The sequence below is a fragment of the Chenopodium quinoa genome, unplaced genomic scaffold, assembly GCF_001683475.1.
Source record: "Chenopodium quinoa cultivar QQ74 unplaced genomic scaffold, ASM168347v1, whole genome shotgun sequence".
In the NCBI taxonomy this organism is placed as follows: Eukaryota; Viridiplantae; Streptophyta; class Magnoliopsida; order Caryophyllales; family Amaranthaceae; genus Chenopodium; species Chenopodium quinoa.
Window position 1 is genome coordinate 1970744 of NW_018745650.1, and position 24681 is coordinate 1995424.

General features: G+C 32.9%; 1 protein-coding gene across 5 annotated transcripts; it reads left to right on the forward strand.

The window, feature by feature from the left end:
- Positions 1 to 13136: 13136 nt before the first annotated feature.
- LOC110716871 (probable protein phosphatase 2C 62) lies at positions 13137 to 23316 on the forward strand. Of its 5 annotated transcripts, none has more exons than XM_021895522.1 (9): positions 13137 to 14215; positions 14302 to 16319; positions 17776 to 17891; positions 18190 to 18265; positions 18650 to 18734; positions 19749 to 19915; positions 20669 to 20812; positions 20979 to 21107; positions 22785 to 23316. In XM_021895522.1, exons 1-9 carry the CDS (start codon positions 14023 to 14025, stop codon positions 22983 to 22985), a joined length of 3129 nt encoding a protein of 1042 aa, XP_021751214.1. In that variant the 5' UTR covers positions 13137 to 14022; the 3' UTR covers positions 22986 to 23316. The 5 variants fall into 5 exon arrangements, 3 of the variants coding, with proteins under 3 accessions (XP_021751214.1, XP_021751216.1, XP_021751215.1); XM_021895523.1 differs by having other exon boundaries at positions 13138 to 14215; positions 22788 to 23316; XR_002510618.1 differs by lacking the exons at positions 20979 to 21107; positions 22785 to 23316 and adding an exon at positions 20247 to 20496 and having other exon boundaries at positions 20669 to 20759.
- The last annotated feature ends 1365 nt before the right edge of the window (positions 23317 to 24681 follow it).

Sequence of the window (24681 nt, forward strand, 5' to 3'; positions counted from 1 at the left end):
ATGCAATTGAGAAAGATGTTGAATCTCTAACTATGAAGCTAAACAAAGTGAAGATTAAAAACTCACAATTTCATGAACAAATATGTGACTTGTGATTAGGGGATTTTTATCCACCAATCACCGTTTGACAAGTGGACCAACCAGGTTCCGCCACGTGTCCTTCACGTAGGCCAATAGGAGCCTGCCACGTGTCAATCACAGATACGTCCTCTACGGACCAATTGAGACACGCCACGTGTCCACCCATGCCAAATGGGAAAACCGGCCAACAAGGCCCAATCCTGTCTAGAGGCCCGGTCAGCCCTAGGTTTACCCAAAACCTAGAGAGTGGCACGCTTCTCAAGACTATAAATACTTAATTAATCCTCATTAATCCGGGGATCAGGCAATTAAGAGAGCAATTGATCAAGCAACTAATCTCACCTGAAGAACGGAACAGAACAGAAACATTACGGAACACTAATAACCGGCTAATCTCGCTAACAACGCAGATTACCAACATTAAACACTCTCACCTAGAGAGATCTTATTACTTTAAATTCCGTATTAATTACTCCTTAATCAGGTACTAACTTGACCGTTGGAGGCGGAGCTCTCAGGAGTCTCCGTTATTTTGCAGGTACAGGCGTCCGGTTCCAGTCTCGGAATTGTAACTCTCCCGCAGGACATCAGAAAACCCCGAAACAACTTGAAAGGCCAATTATGTCAATCAACTATGGAGGAGAACAAATATATTGCATACACAACTGTGGCTTTGTTTGCACTAGTTATGTCATGGGCTATATTTGTGGTCAATTATTAGAATGATTTAGTTAATGCCAAATATAATTGAATAAGATGCATTGTAGAATCACTCGTTGAGGATTTGGTTAATGCGAAATATTATTTGTTTGTTTATTTATGTTATAATAAAAAAATTATCATTTGATACATTAATTCAAATTCAATTTTGATAATTAAAAATAGATCTGAATTAAAAAGAATTTTTATCAAATAAATGTTATGACCTAGTATAATTAAGGTCATTAAAATACCATATCATGTATGGAAATTTTAAAAAAAAAATCATTTGATTTCTCAATGCATGCTTATTTAAAAAAAATATGCCTTCAATACATCGAGTTATCATAGGAAATGGCTTATTATCAGTACTTGCATTATTAATAACCTAATATAGGTGTAGATATAATGGAATATTTACATATCCTAATTAATTTCATATAAAATGGGAATATCAATTGATATGTTTCCAATAGTAACACATGTTAATTAACTTTGGTAACTAACTTTTCAAAATTAACTTTTAAAAAAATAATAATAATGTACAATGATTACTAAATTCATGTACAATTTACTGGTAATAATCTAAGTTTAAATTAGAATAATCCTTTAAAAAAATAGAGACCCTTTAATACTATAAAGGTTGTGAAAATAGAGACCCTTCTAATCCAAGGTATGAACAGAAAGTAATTTAACATCAAGTAACTAGAGTAAAATAGAAAGTTAAGGTTCAAACAAACCATACATTACAAAGACTTAATAGGTGACATGCCACCATTATACTTTTGCCACATTGGGCCAAAATACATGCAAGTACCTAGATTACAAAGTAATACTAAAAATGTCTTAATATCACAGTTGAGAAAACAAATATACAACAATCAAAGTATATAACTCCCTGGCATACATAGATTAAAAAAATAAATAAATAAATAAAACAAAAATCGGAAGTCTAATTATCATTTAATATGTCATTTCAGAATCATCATCTTCATCAACAGGTGCACCAGAAGCCTTTTCTCCTCTTCTAGATTTGTTGCCCTCATCTTCCTCAGCATCTTCCTAACAAAGAACAAATGTAATTCGGTTAGTTTTCTTGAATTGATATGAAAAACTAAAATAGGTAATGACCAGGATCACACTTAATCATTACCCATTTATATAAAAAAGAGATATGTTATTTAGTATTAGCACTATAGGTATAAAACTAAATACACTTGTTCAATTACGAATGACAAAATAGAGAACAACATGGTCACAAACATAATTCGCAATGTACAACTATGTATAAGGTCATTACGTATGGAATCATAGATGAATTTAAGGTTAACAATACCAGAATGTCAATAGAAAATGGAAAAATAAGAACGATGAAAAACAGGTAATAACCCGGTTTATACTTAGTCATTACCCATTTATATTAAAACAGAAAATTGAATCATGCATTCATCAATATAGTTAATATCCCAAAAACAGGTAGTCAATCACCAATGACAAAACAGAGAACAACATGGTCACAAACATAATAGGTAATGTACAAGAACATATAAGGTCATTACATATAGAATCAGAGATAAATTCAAGGTCAACAATACCAAAATGTCGATAGAAAATGAAACATAAGTACAATAAAAAAAGGGCAATAACTCAATTTATAGTTAGTCATTACCCATTTATTTTAAGACATAGAATTGTAACCTGCATTCATTAATATAGGTTATATCCCAAAAGCATATAGTCAATTACCAACGACAAAACAGAGAAAACCTTAACATCACAACATATAAATGGCAATATACAACAATGTATAAGGTAATTACATGTAATGAGACATGAAGTTAAGGTCAACAATACCAGAAATTCAACAGAAAATGAAACATAAGTACAGTAAATACCTAAATCCTCATTAAGTGCGTCTATTTGAGACTGTGCACTCTCTTGGACCTCACGCATAACAACATCAGTGAAGATGTCCGGCCTCATTCGCTTAAGCATTTCTTGCACAACCATGCTCTCACGCATGACAGCTTCAAAAGATGACGTGTAACGGTTTCCTTGACCATCTTCCTCATAATCATCTTTATCGTCTTCTTCCTCTTCAGGCTGCCGCTTTCGAGTAGGGGCACGCTTAACCTCTTTATCTACCCACTTTTGTTCATCGCCATCATATTTGTAACCCAAAGCATTATGAATTGTACCTTTGTTAAACGTTTGCTTTGGTCCAATTTCCATCACTTCATCTAATAAATCGACACCAAATCTCTCAAAAACCTTGGTCAACCACATATTATAAGGAAGGAACAACCCTTCCTTTGTTCCCTTTTGAACTGCAATCATGTAATCAATCATCATCCTCGGCATATTCATCTTCACAGCGGCGAGGACAAAATACATGACCAGCATGTCTAGGTATGTTAAGGAGGACGGTCTCCCATTACGCATATTGAAGGACTTGAAGAGAATCAAATGCAGACGATGAGTAGGCAGTGGCAGTTCATAAACTTCTGGCTTTTTATCTCTGCCAGACTCATCTTCCATAAGCACAAGATTGAGACATTTCTCAACATCAAATTCCTTTAGAGTACTCCATTTCTTCCCCGGTAGCTTAGTGTGCACCCCTTGTCGAGGAATTTTCAAGATGCTGCTCAAGATAGCTTCATCCAACTTTATCTCCTTCCCCTTCACCCAAGTGTATATTATTCCATCTTTTTTGTTTGCATGAGCAAAGTGAGTGTAGAACCGTCGAACAAGGTCGGGGTATATGGGGTGATTTACTATAAGCAACTTGTCCTATCCTTGGAATTTAAACCACTTTCTTATAAAACCAGCATGGGCTTCGTCAAGGGAGTCAAAGTTTACATGCCGCCCGTTGCAAATTTTCTGTTTCGTGAATGTCTTGAAGTACAATTCACGGTACAGGGAGGATTGGAACCTTTCATCATCCTCTGATGTTTGGCCTCTGCTACTACCAGCTGCAGCAGGAGAGGATGGGGTAGCAGCGGCCGAAGCTTGCCTTTTTGACCTTGTGTTTGGAGAGTTTTCTTCTTCAAGGCCAACGATTGTATGTGGCCCTTTTCTCTTATGCGGGGTTTGTCGCCATGCTTGTTACTTTATTCTAGCCAATTTACTAAAATAAATAAATAAATATAGTATAGTGAGAAACAAGTCACATAATGGAAATAAAGGGCCAAAGCTAATTAAATGGCCATCACCAAACAAAAACAGTAGAGTGGATTTACTATTATATGCAATCAAGTATTAACCATAATATTAGTAGGTCATTGCTAACAAAAAATATCATGTTGACATTACTGTCAAAGATAAACTTGTATTCACCAAAAATCCCAAGCCTCATTGCCAACAAAAACATAAGATGGATATACCCAAAGATGCAAAAATAAAAGGGTCATTGCCAAAAAAACATAAGAGTGAAATTGTCAAAGATAAACTAGTATTCACCAAAAATACCAAGGCTCATTACCGAAAAAAAAAACATAAGATGTATATACCCAAAGATGCAAAAATTAAAGGGTCATTGCCAAAAAAACATAAGAGTGAATTTAGTGTCATTAGCAACTAAAGACATAAAAACAAACAGAACATGTACCTACTTCAACAAATATAATTTTGATTTTCCAAACAAGGAGAGTAAAAGTTATTGTCAAGTGCAACACAATAGAGTCTACATTTATTGAAAAAAAGGCAAATATTAACAACATATAGATCCTTTTTTCTAATTTGAAAAACATATGGTCACTAACATGACAAAATATTAAAAAGTAAATTTGAACACTCAGTTTAATTATGAAAAAGGTAAATTTGGACATTATATTTTTTCAATCAACATGACAAATTATACTAACGCAATAAAGAATATGAACTATACAAATAACATAGACACAGAATCGAAAAAAAAAAGAGTTAATTCATTCACCGTCAACATGTATTGTGCATGCCTTGTACAAATACGGAATCGAATCATCCATTGGAACGTAATCTAAATACACAAATTATGCATAAACTATACAACAAATCAATGGCGGCGAATATATGAAACCTAAAATAAATTTCATAGAAAAATTGAATATAGGCATATTTTGACAAATTACTGTAGACAATGCACAAAATAAGAAAACTATTTGTGCTTTTAGTTTAATCAAACCTTAAAAATTTGTAATTACAATAATAAACAAAATTAAAAACATAAAGAGATTAAACAAAACTAAAATTAACTTACATACTTTTTGCTCGAGTTTGAAGAAGGTTGAATATGAATGGTGAGGTTGGAGAGGTTTTGTTGAGAAGAGTGGTTTTGGCAAAATTGGGGATTGTGAATGGCAATTTATGGGGGGTTAATTTTTTACCTTTTAATTTGACGGTTCTTTTTTCTTTTTGATTATTTTTCCCTTTAACCGAGATGTGTATATGTGGATGGGGTGAGATGGAGTGTTAGGTAGATGTGATAATGATGACATTAATTTTTTTTTTCTTTTTTTTTATGTTTACAAATAAATATTTTTTTAGATGATGTGATTGAAATCTAATTGGTGTTGTACCGATTATACATGTCTAATTGTCGTGCATATTATGTTTGTGTACTTATCCTATATATAAATTGACATTACTAAATTGTATTTCCTTTACTTTGCAATTTTAACTGGTAATATCCTACTACCATTTGTGTCATAAACCTTTACACTGAAATTCGATTCAAATACTAATATTTTATGTATTGTAATATTGTTGGTTATTAATTATACTATTGGTTAGTACCTATTGATGAAATAATCCACTATTTTGTTGGTGATAGATAATTATAATATAGGTTAATACGTAAAGGTTACACAACTATAAATTAGGTAATCTAAATTAGGTGTAACTTTATTAATTTCTTTTTCTTACGTAGCCAAATATTTGACATCATGTATATAAGAACAAATAATTTATTTTAATAATTATCTTCTGTTGTTGCTCCTAATTATTATATTTTAAAATTTAGATATTTGTATGTGCTTGCACTAACCACACTTTATTTTCAACCTAATAAACAACTTTATGGATAATTTTAAGTGATCAACAAACGAGGTTTTACAAGAGTAATTTTTATACATAAATAAACAAGTAACTTAGGAGCGTATGTACATATACACATTTATTGATAGACTTGTTTCATTAATCCAATAGTTTATATGTATTATATGGAGTACAAAGCATTCAATAATTAGTTGAGGGTGACATATGTAGCATATGAGTGGTCATATCATTGTTTTGTGTGAAATGTAATCATGTCAAGTAGTGTCATCTATTAATGTGTTTTGTGGTATATTAGTTATGAATTGAGTTAACAATAATTTTGACTATATGGATTTGTAAAAAAGAACTTATGCATATAATAGCTGTTGTGCATATATAACTTTTTTTTTTGTCTAAATTAATGCAACCAATTAAGAAGATTTGTATCCAAAAAAAAGTTGTTAGAATTTGTAACAAAATCATTTTTCCTATAAATAAGCAATCAACACTTATAGTCATTGAGGCAATATCTTATATAGAATACCTGCCATTATTAATTCCAACTTCAATCTTGAATATTTGCTATAAAACAAGTAAATTACCAAGATATATAAAGATAACATTTTCTTTAATGAACTATGTATTTTCATTAAATATATGTCAACTTTCAATTTTTTTAATTTATTATTGAATATATTTTTAATTTATTATTGAATATATATTTTTTTAAAACTTAACTAACACATTTTTTTTTTGATAAAATTGACAGTTTTTTCTTAATAAACGTTAATATAAAAAAAATTAAATAAATAACACGAATTAAAAAATAACTATCACTTCCCTCAAACAAGAAAAAAAAAAAACTGTAACTTTCATATTGTAGTCTACAAAAAACGGTTATACTAGAACACCACTAATTACAAAATAAAAAAACAAAAAGTTACAATTAACTTCTATATAAATCATTTCATTGTACTAGTAAGTATTTAAAAAAAAATAAAAAAAAATCAGCATCCGCTGCTATCCAAAAATTCCTAGTACAATTCGTCACATTTGGAAATGGTGATTAAAGAGATTAATCCAGACAGCATGGAGGAAGAGCAAGAAATTGTATGTCTTAGTTATTTTTACATAATCGATGTTTTTTAATTATTATTAAATTCGTTATACTATTATACTTTATGCTATTTACATAAATATAGTAACAATATCTTTCATTTAATAAAGTTCGAATTTAATGCATTTCCTATATTTGATGCATTTCCTAAAGCATATGTAAATAGAGATCATATGATCAGGTCTTAAATTGTTAAGTACTTGCATTTAAATTTTCCACTACTTTTATTTAATTGCTAATGTTATTATACACTATGTTTTTTGTCTTTTTTTTTTTTGTTTTTTAATATTTGTACTTATGTATTATTTATGAAAGATAAATATATACTGAATGTGTTTAGTTGGAAACTATTTGTAGGGAAGATGCATGAATGTTTTGGTTACAAAATGTGTGTTGCCACAAAATGACTTCGGTTATTACAAATGTGCATGTTATCGTAGAAGTTGACGACATAAGTTGATTGACATGATGGTCGTCACGAAGGCAAAAGGCCAACAAACGATGAAGGATGCAATACAACACTTTCCAAAAAAACAAAAGGGAAATGACGTTTCATACTATGCTGAATGGCAGTTAAGAAGAAAGAGGATAATCGATGAACGAAACGGACCATCAGACACTAGGGTTTGCAACAGTTTACAGAATATAGTGGAAGATGAGGGGACCCTAAGTGGTCAGTTCCTCCGTTGCCAAAAGCATTGTACTTTCAATTGTGCACATTTCATGATGTGTTACCCGTTGATCCTAACAGTCCTTGTGTAGGTGGAGTCAAGTCTGTGATGGAGATAATTTGGTAAAAAATGAGCGAAAAAAAGGGTTGTTCAATTAAAGTTTGTGTGTCGTGAATGGGGGAGGGCAATATCGTACTTTGTGAATGATTCTGGAGTGCGTACTAGGTGGACTTAATTTCATGACAACTGCGCTGGACACAAAATCAAGAGGCCAAAGCCGCATTACGTTAGACTTATGGGATTGCAACATCTATGTTTCAAATAGATGTATTAGCTTTCATTTGATTTAATCTTTTTGATACTATGATGTCAAAAAAGTAATTCTCTTGTATGTAGTTGCGATGTTTAATTGCTATGTAATGAGCAATGCATTGTATTGACATTACTAATATTGCTAATGCTAAATCTGGTTTTTTAATATATATGTATAATGTGTTTTTTTACCCATGAGTTTGATATGAACGTGTTTTTTGGGTTTGTTTTTTTTTTTTTTTTTTTTGTATTTGAATTATTTTTTAGTTGAACTATTTTTTTTTTTGACATAAATTAAGTAGATTTATATCACAAAAGGACATTAGATTTTTATAATTGAATATTGTAACAGATTATTTATAAGTAAACAAATTACATGTGAATACTTTATGATATTTACCTTTCTCAAAAAAAATGATCTTTACATATCTTATAGTTACAATTGTAATCATTTATCCTATAATTAAGCAATCACCACTTATCGTCTTAGGTTAATAATGATGAAACTCATATGAATTATTTCCCTTTCTTTTAAAAAATTCAATCAAATTCATTTCTTTTTTTGGTTAAAAAAATCAATCAAAAAGCAAATCAATTAAATTCTTTAACTTTCTTTTTAAAACATCAATCAAGTCAATCAAATTCATATGCAATATTTTTTTACAAAAAAAGGTATGGAAATAACTACAATTTGCTATCGTTTTCCTAAAAAATAAGCAATCAACAACTAATCCTAATCTTAAAGGCAAAAGTTGTATTGTATTTTTGAATTTTTGCTATAATTATGTGTACATAATACATAATTTGTCACCCAAAATAAAATTTGCTATCATACAAAGGAATAGCTTTTTGATATTTACTTAATTTACGCATTGTAACTGTGTTGATACATGTCTTTGGACTTTTGGTTAGACTGAAATTTTAAATGTAGGGAAAATGAATGTCATCAAACAATTAAGAAAAAGGGTGTTGGTATAAACTTGTTTTGGGTATTACCCTTATGCATTGTATAAGAAAATGAATGGCTATTACCAAGGAAGAAAATAATAGAAATGTGAATATTTTATGTACTGTAACATTGTTTGTAATTATTAATTATACTACAGGTTAGTACCTAACTATAAAATAAAATAAACATTATGGGTGTAATTATTAATTATATTATTGGTTAATACCGAAAGATTAAATAACTTAAAAAAAAAATCTTAAATTAGTTAGTTTAGGTCTCACTTAGTTTTCCTCGAAAAATTTAAATAAAAATTAAACAAGCTTATATAAAAGTAGATCTCGAACATAAATAAACAGATAGCTAAGGAATAAATCCTACAAAATAAATAAGAGAAAATACTGTTTAGTACACTATAATGTAGCATATACAATATACTAAACAATATTTTATTTTATGTATTCTGTATGATTTATTCTATTTTAATTCATAGCAATCTAATATTTGACCAGTTCATGTTTGGAGGGAAATTGGTCTACACGTTTTGGCGCCACATTTTGGTGGGACAATCGTTGCATTTTGGCGCCAGATTTATGCTATATATACGTAGCTAATTTACCACTTCAAAGCATCACAGTTATTCACTTGCAATCTCTTTCTCTTTTAATCTATACTTCCACGATTTATCTTTCTCTTTATCATTTTAGTTTATTCAGAAATGGCTCCTAATCTAGATGCAGTCTTTGATCATTTGTTTGACATTATTCACTTTAGTTTATTTATATCCCATTTACTTTACAGTATTGGGAAAAAAAAGTTAGGGATTTGAGAAGTTATTTATTTGTTCTTATTTTTGTGGATTGGAAAAAAAAAATGAGAAATTGTTGTTCAAGCTAAAGTTGAAAAAATTCCAATGTGAGATAAAAGGAAAAAAAGAGCAAAAGAAAAAATTGTTTTAATGTTCAAATGTTCTAAGTGAAGGTTGATCAAAAGGAAGAAAAAAAAAAGAAAAAAAATCAAATTCAAAAGAAAAAAATTCAAAGTTTGTTTGATTCACTCAAGTTCTATATTATCATAATTTTATGAGTGAAGTTGTAAGTGTTGGAAAATTTGGTTATGATTGAATTGGATGTTTGGTGAATTTTTGGTAGGGTTGAGTTGTGTTGGAGATGTTTTGGTCATTATTTATTTTTGACCTTGGTTTTATTTATTAGGATTTTGGCTCCCTTAAGCATGGCTTTACTCTCACATTTTCCCAAATATTTCCTACTTTTTACCCTAGCCTTACATTACAAGCTTTGAAGACCTTCCGACCTTAGTGCATAGAGTTGTATGAATGTGAAATTAGTTGTTTATCAATGCAAAGAATGATTTGATATATTTTGAGTCGACTACTAGGTTGAGTGTATGTCTTTTAAACATACGAGTGCGTGAGTTGTGAGGGCATTGTTCACATATAAAGGGGTGGATGGAGAGCGACCGAGTACATCCTTTACTCGCCACATAAATGAGAGTTGAGTGTGTGAGCACTAGTCTTGAATTCCATATGCTCTTGTGGTTTGCTCTATTTGACAATTGTTAGGAAGGATGAGTAGTCGGATGAATTTGATTGGTTGATTTTGATGCATACTTGTTGGATTTTCCTTGAATTGGTATGCTTGGTTTAAACTATTTTTGGGGTGAAGTATGTTTTATCTGTTCATTGATTAGCTCTTTGCTTTGGGACAAGCAAAGGTTTGGCTTGGGGGAGTTTGATATGTTCTTTTATATAGTGATTTTACCCCCGTCCCTTGGTCATTTTTAGGAGTATTATTGGCTCTTTGGAGTCACTTTTTTTATACTAATATTCGTAGTTTTGGTACTATTTTATAGGAAATTGCAGATTTAGAGCTTTTTCCCGGACTTATGATAAGCCACTACGAGCATTGGAGAATTATGACCGTATTTCATAGCCCAAGACCGGTTGGAGTCATCAAATCGGTGATTAAGGGCTCATCATAGAAGAGATCGAGGCAATGGACTAAGTATTCAAGACCCAAGGTGGAAAACCCGAAATTGGGCCAAGAGAAATGGCCCAAAAGTAAAGGTCCATGTTTGCCCGAGAGCTCGCCCGACCAGGCAAGCCCTCGCCCGGAGGTGCGCCCGGCCGGGCGAGATGTATAGAAGAAAAAGACTCTTCGCCCTGTGGCGCGCCCGACCGGGCGCGAGTGTAAACTAAAGGCTAAAAATAGGCGGGACCGGCCGGACGAAGCTCCGCCCGACCGAGCGTGTGTTTCTGAAGAGTTTAATGATTTAATTTGTTTTATCGTTTTAGCCTAAGTATAAATACGTTTTGTTTTAGGAAGTTAAGCGTAATTTTCGGATTTAGTTTAAGCTTTTGATAATACTCTTACTTTCTCTCTCTACACTCTTGAGATTTATACAATTCATCATTCCGTTTATTTTGGTAACGATTTCTTCCCTTTTATTTTCAGTAATTTTATTGCTTAGATTAATTATGTCTTGCTTAATTGCTTTGATTAGTTTAGATTTAATTATGTGTGAGTAGTTTAATTCTAGGGTTATGGGGATCCATAAATAATATGAAGGGGTAGTTTATTATTGTTGATTGTCAATGCTTGATTGATTTCCTATTGATTGATTTAATGCTTGGGCAAAGTCAATTTTGCTCATATGATGGGTATTTATACCCTCTCTCAAATCCGCCTACTTTAAATTCCCTTTCTACCCTTAATGAATCCTACTCCTATTCCAAATGACATTTGACTTTCTTTAAAATTCCATTGACTTTAAAACTTTCTTTTTTAAAATAATTATGCCTCAAAGTTTCTAAATAATTAAATAAAATGTTCTAAAGCAATTAAATTAATAAAAATAGACTTTTGATTAAAATAAACCTTTTTAAATTATTAGAATACCATAAATGATTCATTTCGAATTATTTAAATACTTCACAAAAAATAATGCTTTTAATTAATATACGTATAAAAATACAGGATATTACAGTTTTAGTGTGACCATGAAAGGAGAAGAATATAATATTAAAATGAAGCTTTTTGCCAAAAAAGGAAGTGTAACACTTATTAAAATACGGCCGCATTTGATAAGTGTAACACTTATTAAAACACGGAGGAAGTATTTTTATTGAACTAATTATTTTTACGAATTAAATTATTTTTATCGAATATTATTATATTAAAGTGAAAAAAAGAAGAGCTTAGTTAAATAATACAAAAAAGTGAAAATTAGGTGATTCTTTACACTCTAAATATGTTTAAGGTATTTATTTAATTCCCAAATTTTTATAGATTATATTTGAAATAACATGCAAATATGTAATTACTTATCATGTTAATTAAATTGGTTTTACAAGACAAATAATTATGATACTCCCTCCATCCCTATTTAGTTTACACAATTTGAACTCTAACAAAACACTTGACTTTTAACACGACTTTGACATAAAAAAAAAAAGAAAAAAAAAGAAGAAGAAACAAAGAAAGAAAGAAAAAAAGAGGGAGTATTACATACTCGAGCGGCATCACTCAAGATAGTAACTAGTTACAAAGTTCTTTGTATATTATAAAAATAAAAATAAAAAGAAACAAAAGGAGTACATCTTTAATTAGGAACAAATAATCAAGGCCAATCTAACAAAATCTCACTTGACTTTTTGTGTTTTTTTTTCTTTTTAATAAAAAAAAATCATTAATATTAAATTTAAGTTGCATTATATCTCAAAATTCTATATGAGACTAATGAAAAAAAGGAGGGATTGGAGTAGTAAGAAAACATAGATCAAACGCTTCAACACTTAGTACAACTAATGTTCATTAGCAATAAGTTAAAATTTGTAAATATGTTTTAATGAATAAAATTTAGCCACTCCATAGAACAAATCGATGTTATAGTGAATCAATTTTAATAAATTTTAATAAGTAAATATAAGCTCAGTAATAATGATAATTAAGTTTACAAAAGAATAATTTGATTTTAGTAATAACAATTTGAGTTTGAATTCAACAAAAAAAAAAAAAATTAAATAATTAAATAAATAAATAAATAAAAATGAAAGTTTAGTAATATTAAATGAATAGAAAATAGCCTAAGGAAGGAGCATATAAGTGACTTAACCTATTTTGCTCACTAGAACATCTTATAAACACTAGAGAGATAAACATCAAAGATTCCAAGATAAATAATTCCACAAAACTCCAAGATAAGTAAGATGCAAGAACACCTCTCACTTTGGTTGAAATATTGATAATTATCAGTGGCGGATCCAAGAAAAATATTTAATGGGGTCAAAATACATTTGATAAATTTTAATGGGGTCAATTGATCAAAATATAAATAATTTTTATAGGAAAAAAATTTAATTTTATAGGATTTTTTTTTTTTTTTTTTATGTTCAAGTGGGGTCAAGGGACCCCACTCAAACATACATGCATCTGCCAATGATAATTTTGTACTCAAAATATTACATAAAAGATTCCAAGATAAATAGTTCACAAAACTCCAAGTTACATAATTCGACAAAACCCATTTACAACATGATTGTTTCAACCATAATGGAATATGACCCAAATAATTTACAACCCGATTAAAAATTATCAACATCGAACTGACTCACTACATTTCTTAACCCACCCAATTTAACCCTTCAACAAAATAAAATTGTTTCCAGACCTTCAACTCAACCCAATTTGACCCGATCACTACCCAACTAACCCAACGCGTTTAAAACCTAATTTGATTATGACTTGAATCGATATAAACTTGAACCCGCATTAATCTGGGTAAACTCGCTCCTAGCCTTACCCGCTCACCTAACCAATTACAAATCGACCCAGATTAAAACATACTTCTCACAAAAACTCGAAACAAATCGAACCACTAACAATTGAAACAAAATTAATCTAACCCGCTAGCCAAAGGAACTCGTTTCAACCTAAATGAACCTCATCAAAAGTCTAGTTTAGTCCAAAATGTGACGATAATTCTACAAGATTCCAAATCACAAAAATAAAAAAACACCATAACCTAAACCAATTAAATCCTACCACGTAATTTTTCCCCCACAAATGAATATCTCCCTCCATCCATCTCCACCGATAATTAATGCAAGACATGATAATACCAAATTTTAATCCTCACTCTCGAGCTTCTGCTCAAGTCCTCCAATGGCGGACATGCTTCACACCAACTTCTCTTCCAATTCCTCCATTTTCTCTCTCTTCTCAACTCTCACTCTCTCTCCTCATTCTAACTTCTCCTTCGTTCGCTTCGCTCCTCTTCGTCGCAGATTTTCTCACTCCTCAGTTGTCACCAAACTTTGCTCCGATTCTTCGCAATTTGAGATAATTTCAAGAATTGGTAGTGTTGAAAACCTAATTTCAGTAATTTTGAGGAATTTTTTGTGATTTTTGACTCTTATTTTGTGATTTTATTTTCGTGTGCAGAGCTCTCTGATGGTAGTGTCAGTTTCAAATTCGGTGATGCGAGTGAGATTTCTCGAAATTTGGATGATGTTAATGGCGGAATTGAAGTGGAATTGGAGAGAGAAAGTGATGAAGGTTTGGAAGGTAATGCTGTTAATGATGGTGAGAGTGATAGTGAGAGTGCTGAGGCGGAGAATTTTGATAGGAATAGTGTTGAATTGAAGGAAATTGGTGAGCAAAATGCTGATGATGTTGTTGATTTACAGTCTGATTCTCAATTTAGTGGAAATTCCGTTGAAGATGAACAGAATTGTGGTTTAATTTCAGTGGCAGGAGTTGAGAATTTGAGTGATTTTGATGCGGGGAAGTATGAGAATCAGGGAGGAAATGGCGTCGTTACGATGTGTGATTCGAGTGTTGGTGTGGTGATTGGAAAAAATAAAGAATTGAGTGAAGCTTATAAAAAGAGTGATGATGATGAGGTTGAAAATGGTGGTGATGAACCCTCTAATGTTGGTGGGACGAGTTTGGATGTCGAAGTTTCAGGTGTAGTGGAAACTTTGGAGAATGAGGTTGTGAAGAATGAGGTAGTGTCTTTGGAGGATGAGTCTGTGAAGGATGGGACTGTCACGGGCGACATTGTAGAGGGTGATATAGTGTCTTTGGAGGAGGGTGAGACAGTGAAAGGCGGTATTGTGGAGGATCAGATTGTGAAGGACGACATTGTAGAGGATGAGATTGTGAAGGCTGGCATTGTGGAGGATAAGGAGTCTTTGGAGGAAGATGAGAATTTGAAGGGGGGCATTGTGAAGAATGAAATTGTGGAGGATGCGAATGACGAGAATAAGGTAGTGTCTTCGATGGGAGAGACTTTGAAGGGTGACATTGTGAAGGACGGGTTTGTAGAGGATGAGATTGAGGAGGGTAAGGTGGTCTCTTTGGTGGAAGAGACTATTAAGGGAGACATTGTGAGGGATGAGATTGTGGAGGATGAGATTGAGGTAATTAAGGTATTGTCCAAGACTCTGAAGGACAACATAGTGAAGGACAAGATTGTGGAGGATGAGATTGAGGTAATTAAGGTATTGTCCAAGACTCTGAAGGACAACATAGTGAAGGACAAGATTGTGGAGGATGAGATTGGGGAGGGTAAGGCAGTGTCTTTAGTGGAAGAGACTGTTAAGGACGACATTGTAAAGGACGAAACTGTGGAGGATGATGTTGAGGAGGATAAGGTAGTGTCTTCAATGGAAGAGACTGTTGAGGGCGATATTGTAAAGGAAAAAATTGTAGAGGATGAGATTGAGGAGGATAAGGTATTATCTTTGGTGCATGAGACTCTGAAGGGCAACACTGTAAAGGACAAGATTGTAGAAAATGAGATTGGGGAAGGTAAAGTAGATTCTTTGGTGGAAGAGGCTGTGAAGGGTGACATTTTTTTTGAAACTGTTAAGGGTGACATTGTGAAGGACAAAATTGCGGAGGATGAGATTGAGGAGAATAAGGTGGTGTCTTTGGTGGATGAGACTATGAAGGGCGACATTGAGGACGAGGTAGTGTCTTTGGTAGATGAAACTGTGAATGGTGAGGATGAGATTGTAGAGGGTGAGATCGAGGAGGATAAGGTAGTGTCTTTGGTGGATGAGACTGTGAAGGGCGACATTGTGAAGGATGATATGGTGAAGGATGATATTGTGAAGGATGAGAGTGAGGAGGAAGAGGAAGTGGCTTTGGAGAATGAGATTACGAAGAGCGATATTGTGAAGAATGAGATTGTGGAGGACGAGATCGTGGAGGATGAGATTGTGAAAAAGGCAATTGTGAAGGATGAGATTGCAGAGGATACATCAGCGTCTTTGGAGGATGAGACTGAGAAGGTGTGTGTCTTTACTGTTAATCACCCAATACCCATGGATGAGGATGACGATTCAGTAGAATTGATGTCTAAAAAGTTAGAAGCAGAACCAATTCTCAACGAAGAAACGAGTTCTGATTTGCAAGATAATGTTGGCTTGGGATCATTTTTAGGCTCCAACAAGGTTAGGCTGTTATTTTTGTTATTCCGCTTTTGAAAAGAAAAGGCAGTTCATTCTCCATTATTTCCCTTTCTTACATTTAACTGTTTTTGTTTGCTTGTGAGATTTCTATGTTTGCATTAATGCATATGTGGTAATGTTTGGGTTGGTTGCTTCGTTTATCTTCACATAGAACTAGGAGAACCAGTGATGGAAAGTTTCAATTTGATTAAGGGATAGACATAAAATTTCTGCTCTCTGAATAAGTTGTCCTCTCTTCCACATAACAGACAGGATTGTTAATTTGATTCATGTGAAAGTGTGGATGCATCAAAGTGCGTCATTCAGCGTTTGGGAATGTTGTGGTTTTCTTGTCATTTCTATTGTTCTTGGAAATATTTCTTGTTGACATCTCTTGCTTCTTAGATAAGCCACATGTAAATTAAATAACACTGTTTAGGAAAACTAATATAATTGACCTTTTAGGACTTCCCCTGTTGGAAGGTGATCTCTAATAATACTAGTATATGATACTTTCACTATTTAGCAATTAATATTTCTTATCCTCGAAAATATTTTAGTTATGTGGTCTGTCTAAAATGAACTTACTATCTGTCAATCAGTGTAGGTTTATTTAAGTTCAAGAATGCATATATTTTATGCAGATGGTAAGTTTGTTGTACATATTTAATTATCTTAGAGAATACTATATAAAGTTATTTTGGGGCAATGATGTAGCCAGTTAAAGAATTCCTAGAAGGAGACACTGTATTTGGAAATCCAAGACTCGTGCCTTTTGCAATAAGAAGTGCATGAGCTATGCATTGTCTTGCTAAAGGAATGTCACATATTATCTACTGTCGGATAACAACCAGCAAATCTCCTGAGGTGAGCATAGATTTGGAGGCATAGTGAACTATATAGTATATATATGTAACAAAGCAAAATGAAAGGGAGTTACTTAAGCGTGTTGGTAGAAAGAGCTATTTTTTCTTTTTGTTCTTTTTCCAAAGGAATTGTTGCTAGTAAATTGATACTTTCTCTCTTTGAGACTTGAGAGAATAGTTTGGAGAACTAGCTCAAGTTGGGGCACGTTATGTGTGGAAACTGCACAGTTGCAGTCTTACCTATGACTTGTAAGACTTGAAATTGTGATGTCTGGGTACTTTCAGGGTTTCCTGCTAAGAACCAGCACGAGACTAACATAATTAGGCTGAAAACACTTTGGAATCAAAGTTAGAGTTGTAGAGTTAATCTGTTTAACAACTGGCCATAAACAAAGACAATTTCTATGTCGCTATTATATCTTTGGACTTCGAAAGGGCTTCATCTATATAGCTTATGTATTGCCTAAAGCTCTCAAGAACATCTCCTCTGTATTAATAATTACTATTGTGCACTTCTGTTATAAATATAAAGTTTTTTTCATTCAGAAACAAATAACTATGAGAGAGGATAACAAAAAAGGGTTTTTCTTCAGGTTCATGATGCCATAATTAATACTGTGACACAATCTGGTGATGATATTACTGATAGTCTGGTAGCAGCGGGTCCGATTACATCTGAGATAGCTTCACCAGAAATTGATCTTGACAGGTAGACTTAAATCCTTTTTACCGAAGCTTCATACTTTTTTTGCCTGAATTAAAGCAACCTTGCAAATTAGGTTTTTTTTCCCCTAACTTTTAGGTAACTATTATCTGAGTATCTTGTGGTTTATTAAATACTTGCCATCTTATATGCTTGCATAATTGCATATTCTCTGCATAATTCCTCATTCACTCATTCTTGGGTTATTGTTACATCTAGTGTGTTTGTAGTCCACCACCTTGGCTATGTTTTAGCTGTCATCTTATTCTAGCTGCTTATTTCTTGTATGCCTATTTCATTTCAGTCTGAACAAAGCGGAACCCTCATCTCCTGCCTTTTCTATTTCATCAGCTGTTGCATCATTGGAACATTTTCCTGAGGTATGGATAATCTATTTAATGCTTTCCACATGAGCTTATCTTCTTTTAAAGGTTGAAGATTTGAGAGAGAGCACATAGTGTCTCTGTCAGGTCAGATGAATTCCTCTGATTGAGTCAAATTCCCAGTATTATATTGACTGAAAGCATTACGCTTAGTCAATCAGAAATTTTGCGGCTTTTGTAGATACAAGGCCATGCTGATGTTTCTACAAGAATATTGTGAAGTTGTCTTGTTTTCAATGAAGATTTGTACTTTAAGAAAGTTACTAATTCACTTTATTGGGAAACCTTATTAATGCATTTGAGTGATAGAGAATTAAGAAACTGATTTTTAAACCTTTAGTCTACGTTCAGTTCAGTAATACAAAGAATAATAATTTCCAGGCTTTGACAGGTGGAAAGGATGCCCATTTTGTTCTCAAGAATTGGTTTGGTGTGGCAGACAGCGTTGGTCAATGGTCCCTTGGAGGTGAAATCTCATATTACTAACTGGTTTCTCCATTGTGTTATCGTGAATTGTTTTTTCAAATATCGTTTCATTACTAAATTGCCTCTTATGAAACTTTGTATTTAGCAAAATTACCCATTAATTCCTTTGCTACAAATACAAGAAGAGGCCCTTGAGACATTTAGTTTAGCCTGCTGACAGTGCACATCAATATTCTATTGTGAAGAGAAATTTGATTGATGAATAATGGACCATTGTAATCATCAACAGTCAACTTGCTCTATTGTGGTCCTGGATTTCTGGATAGTTAAAATTTAACTAACTCGACCTTGTGACTACTCCCTGTTGCTTTAGATTTCAGGGGTTGGGGTTGGGGGGTGTCAATAAGTAAACTGGATGCTAAAAAATAAAGACTGGCCTATTTATCAACTTGTTTTCCCTTTCCTAAAAATTTACATCTTTATGGTGTTGTTATCTGTGATGATATTGAAAGGAACTATTGTAGCTTACATTTATTAAAGCTAGTTACATTCTTGCACCCATTAGTTGCTTGAGAGCATGACGAGGTACTACTTTGAAAGATTTATTGCATACTTTCCGTATGATTGCATTGATTGATCGTTTATGAAGAAACTCTAGTTGCTTGCGTATCTTCTGTTAGTAGCAGCGTGTTCTTTCATTCAAATAAATTGAATACCTAATTGGACTCGTACTGGAGGAAGTAATGTGTAAAAGATGCTAAATTTGCTTTGATTCTGTGCTTGTTGCCGGTGCTGGAATTATTAATTCTGGAAAGAGAGAACATAATATGTCATTGCACGTACATTGCATGTTTTTTACCATCAATCTGCATATATTACATTTTTATATTGGGATTCCTTGTTCTTCTATTATGAGAGAGTTTTCTTGTATAGTTTCTGATGGATTTTCCCTTTATCTAAAGATATTTTTAGTTTCTTGTCTAGGATGCAGAATTCTTATTTCCAGTCTTCCAGATAAATTATTTTCTAATTAATTAATGTCTTCGATTTACAGGAGTGGACATGGGATTGTATGCTCACGAATTCATGCAGAACTGTGAAAAGCTACTAAAGAGCACGAGTGCTAGATTAACCAATGTTAAACAGCTTCTACAGCAAAGTGCTGCAATAACACAATCTACTGGTGCAGCTAGGGTTTTGATTGCTCACCTCGACAAAGAGGTAACTTTACGGATTTTTTTTTTTTTTTTTTTTTTGTTGTCTTTCACTCTAAAGTAATGAGTAGTAAGAGGCATGTCCTGTTTATCTCATAATGATTTGTTATTTCATCACATGTACAAATCATATATTCTCTTAGAGAAAAACCCAAAAATGTCAAGTTATATTTACTAAATTAGAATAATTCATAGATGACTACATTCTGTCATTTTACTTTTTTCCGTTTCTTCCCTTTTCTTTTAATTAGCAATTCTATTTTCTTGAAGTGTTAATGTGATCTCTAAATTGATTTTATGGATATTTCTTTGTTTAAATTTGCTTATTTACTCATCAGGGGATCCTCAGGCTCAATGTAGAAGATAGACAAGATACCATGAATCTCTAGTTAAAAAGGATTGGTTTAAGCTAGTTGTCTTTGGCATTATAGAAGTCCTCTCTCCTCGTATATTGAATTGTAAAATCCAAATGTTGGGAATATGTTCTATCTTGTTGCGTGTTGTCATATCTTCTGATGAGGCTCAAAGTATTCAAGAAGATTCTATTTTGTTAATCAACAATAAACCAAAGTAACTTCTTTTATTCAGGTATCTTCCCTTATACTGGTATCTTGCGCAGCACAATTAGGTTATCTGGATTGACAGAATTCTAATATGTGAATGCTTAATATGAATGTTTAGCTTATTAATGTAGAAACTAACATAATTTTTGTTCTTAATTCTGTGAGGTCAGTTTTTTGATGATTTATTGTTCGTGTAGGTCCTCCATGTGGCAAATATTGGGGACTCGGGATTTGTTATAATTCGGAATGGGACTGTCGTCCAAAAATCTTCTCCAATGATTCACGAATTTAGCTTTCCTTATGCAATTGGTTTGGGTGATGATTCAGTGGAAGATGCTGAGGTATTCTCTAGTACAAAGCTATAAGCCTATTACCTAGATCTCCGGGTTTGCAGGCATGCACTATAGTTCCTAATAATTTAATGACAAAAAGAAACAGCTATGTTGTCATATTGAATATCCCGCTAGAGATTTACGATGGTAAAATTGGGATTATGCTCTGTTTCAGGAATACCATATTAATTTAGAAGATGGCGATGTGATCGTAACAGCAACTGATGGCCTTTTTGATAATCTATATGATAAGGAAATTGCTTCTATGGTTTCCAAAGTTCTGGAAGCTGGGATGTCTTTACAGGTGTGTACCTCAAGTAGCATTTTTTTTTTTCAACTGATAAATCATCAGATCTTCCATTTGAATTTAGACCAAAAACAAAAGTAAAGATAGTGGGTTCCTTGGGTTAGAGTTAAATTATACCCTCACAGTCATTGTGTAAAGAGACAGCAAAACATCTTTTTTCTGAAACACTAAAACCTGGTCACGACAACTAGTTCTAGTGATTAAACTGTGAAATCGTCCCTTGCCTGAACACACTTACATTAAGTATCAAGCTGCTCAAGAGCCTGCATCTCAGTTTTCTCTGAGGTTGAGTGGTTGAACCACGTGGTCTCTATCTAAATGACAAAGGGAAAGAATTTGTCCTTAAGCATCAATTACGTTGTGTAAAATTTGTCACCCACCTATTATTTGTTTATTTCAGCTACATTTTAGTTTTGCTCATCTTGTGCTAAAAAATATATTTGGTCTTCTCATATAGTTACACCTTAGGATTGTTAGTTTTTCGTCATTGCATTAAGGAGGTAAACGAATTAGCACTTTGTGTGGGGGAATTATGGATAGTATCGTTCCTCCCTCGCGGCTTGGTTTGTACTATAAAAGTAGAATGTGCTTTTATTTCCGAAAGGATGTTTTGGTAGGTTGAGGATATTTGGTTTCCCTCATTGAACAAAAAAACGAAAATTTTTTTAAAAAAAAAAAAAAAAATCACCCCTTAAATGAAATTTTGTGTAACCATACTTTTTCCTCTCTCTTGTCAATACATTTCCTTCTTTTTATATAGCCCATAGTCCATACGGCCTTACCGAGTACCGACACACCCCTCACAATTTTCTTTGGACATGTAATTCTCAACACCGTTCAAAAGGTAATTTGCAATTGGTGGTATGTCCGGGTAGCTGTTCCTTAACAACAAACCACCCAATATAGATCTCTGTTAGCAGGATGGTGGTGACTGGGGAGTGTAGATATTTGTAACCGTATCTCTAGATGCTTTGTAGATTAATGAAAAGTTTATTTGTTGAAAGAAAGCTTTAACATGCAAATATGCAATACATTTATTTAGTGTTGGTAACTCACTAACTCCTCCCCCACACCCCCCCCCCCTCACAACAAAAAAAAAAATCACCACCACCCACCCCTCTTCCCAAACCTTCTCCCCATAAACAGTAGGAAGTTGCTACTAGAATTTTCAGGTAGTTTGCAGAAAATACTGGGTGTAAAACTTATCAAGTGGCAGTATGTTGTTGTCCTTCATGTCTTGTTGGAGTGCTCATAGGGATTTTTTTTTTTTTTTTTTTTAATTAACCTATTGGTTGCTAAGAAAACAACATATTTAAACCTAGCTTTTTGTGAACAATAAAATTTTGCTAGAAAATGTGTGGGAGCTGCATTTGCCTTGGGTTTCTTAATCGCATTCATGTAGCTGATAAATTGCATCCACCCCTTGGGAACCTCTATATTCAAAACTTCAACTCTGAAAATAAATTACATACAAAGCTGCTTTTGTGGTTTATTGATAGTAGAAAGCAGTCACATTGTTGTAAAAAGCTTGCTTTGAATCAATTTGTTTTCTTTCTCACATCATCAGCACTGAAGTTATCCTTGCTTTCTGGCTCTTTTACTGTCCCCAAAGATGGCTTTGCCCATCCGTTGATGACTAAATTTGAGTCTTATATTTCTTCCCTTCTCCGTTAGCAGGACCTAGCAGAACTCTTAGCAACCACAGCAGCAGAAGTGGGGAGGTCAAAATCTGCAAGAAGTCCCTTTGCAGATGCAGCTAAGGCGGCTGGTCATCCTGGATACTGTGGTGGCAAGCTTGATCACGTGACTGTTATAGTATCACTTGTACATTTTTTTTTTAAAATAGTTAGAAGTACTGATCTGAAGAGCCATTAGTCCATTACTAAGCAATAAGAGGAAAAATGATTGTTAGGGCAATGTAACCATATGTACGTACGCCCCAACCCCAAATCCTCCATTTGGCAGACTTTTATGAGCTCTGTAGTCTGTACTGATTTAATACTCCGTAATACTTGATGATACCATGATGCAAATTTTTTTGCCCCTGTAGATAAAACCAGAATTTCATGATGATGATACTTATTTTTAATGTGTGCCCATTTAAGTGATGCTAAATCAAGGTCCATCTGTAAAGTCGAAATGTGCAGCACACTTTTGCCTTGAGGCAACAAACATGCAAGGGCGACACTTTTTATTCATTTATCTATACGGAGTACCAAACAGGCACACATGTAGAGCAGCAAACAAACTGATCTAGTGATCTGAATTGAGCAACTGTTGGTTCGAGATAAGTTTATTAAAATTATTAATTAATGTTTGAACTACATTGAATTGGAGACTTTGAGTGTTTGAAAAAAACATTTTCATTATGACTTGTTAAGGATTTGATTTGTTTGAGTTCTGCTTTTGATTTTATGCTCGAGCTTGAATAAACTTTAATCATTCAAATGTAATCACAAAAACATTTGTCATTATTTTTATAACATTTAATTTTAAAAGTTAATGTTCATTAAACTTATATAAATCCTCTTATAATTTCATTTGAATGCAAGGTATTACATTGAAAAGTTTTAGAGAATTTTTGAGAACAATTTAGAAGAATTTAGGGAGAATTTTGGGAAATCAGAAATTTGTATATTATTGAGGTAAAAACTCAAATGATTACAAAGAGAAGAAAAGTATATAAACTACGATAATTATAATTAAGCATGCTAACTGACTATCCTAACAAACTCTCTAACAACTTAATAACAGAAAATTTACACATCAACAAAGGCATAACAAACTATGACATGTCATTGATCCAAAGCATAACAAAATATGTCATTTCATTGATCCAAAATTTATAAATAATAACTAATTTCCAATACGCCCCCCCTCAAGATTGGCTAGGGGAAACTTGGCAATCTTGAAGTGATGATGGTGTAAAGACTAAACCAAGTTTCTGAGATAAAATTCAATGTTGATTAGTTCCCAAGGACTTAGTCATGATATCACCAATATGTAGTGCTGATTTGACATGAAAAGTTTAATTAGGCCTTTTTTAACTCTCTCCCTGATGTAATGGACATCAATCTTCTGGTGCTTTGTCCTGAGGTGCTTAGATTTCTCATGAAAACAGAGGTTCTCAGCAATCAAAATAGCTGATACATTTTCACACATCAGAGGAATAGGTGTATCAATATGAACATCAAGCTCAAAAAGTAACCTTTCAAGCCAAACTAATTCACTTTCTGTCTGGCTCATAGCCCTGTATTCAGCTTTAGTAGAACTCTTTGAAACTATAGCTTGTTTCTTGGTTTTCTAAGAAATAAATCCAAGAAATAAGAGAAGAACCCAAAAATATAATGTATCCAGTTAAAGATCTACTTGTATCAATGCAATTACCCGAATCGGCATCACTGTAAGTTGTAAGAGATAAATCACTTGCTGCTGAATTGAATAACCCACATCCAAAGTACCCTTGAGATATTTTAGTATATGAAGATCGAGCCACATCATAATGACTTGTTTTAGGTTCAGAAAGAAATTGGCTTAACTGTTGAACCACAAGAGAAATATCGGGTCTAGT

Excerpts from the sequence above, each read along its gene's own strand:
- LOC110716871 (XM_021895522.1), top strand. The coding sequence starts at position 14,023 with ATGGCGGACATGCTTCACACCAACTTCTCTTCCAATTCCTCCATTTTC. Across the intron at positions 14,216-14,301 it reads TGAGATAATTTCAAGAATTG|AGCTCTCTGATGGTAGTGTC; the intron begins GTAGTGTTGAAA and ends TTTCGTGTGCAG. Across the intron at positions 20,813-20,978 it reads ATTCAGTGGAAGATGCTGAG|GAATACCATATTAATTTAGA; the intron begins GTATTCTCTAGT and ends GCTCTGTTTCAG.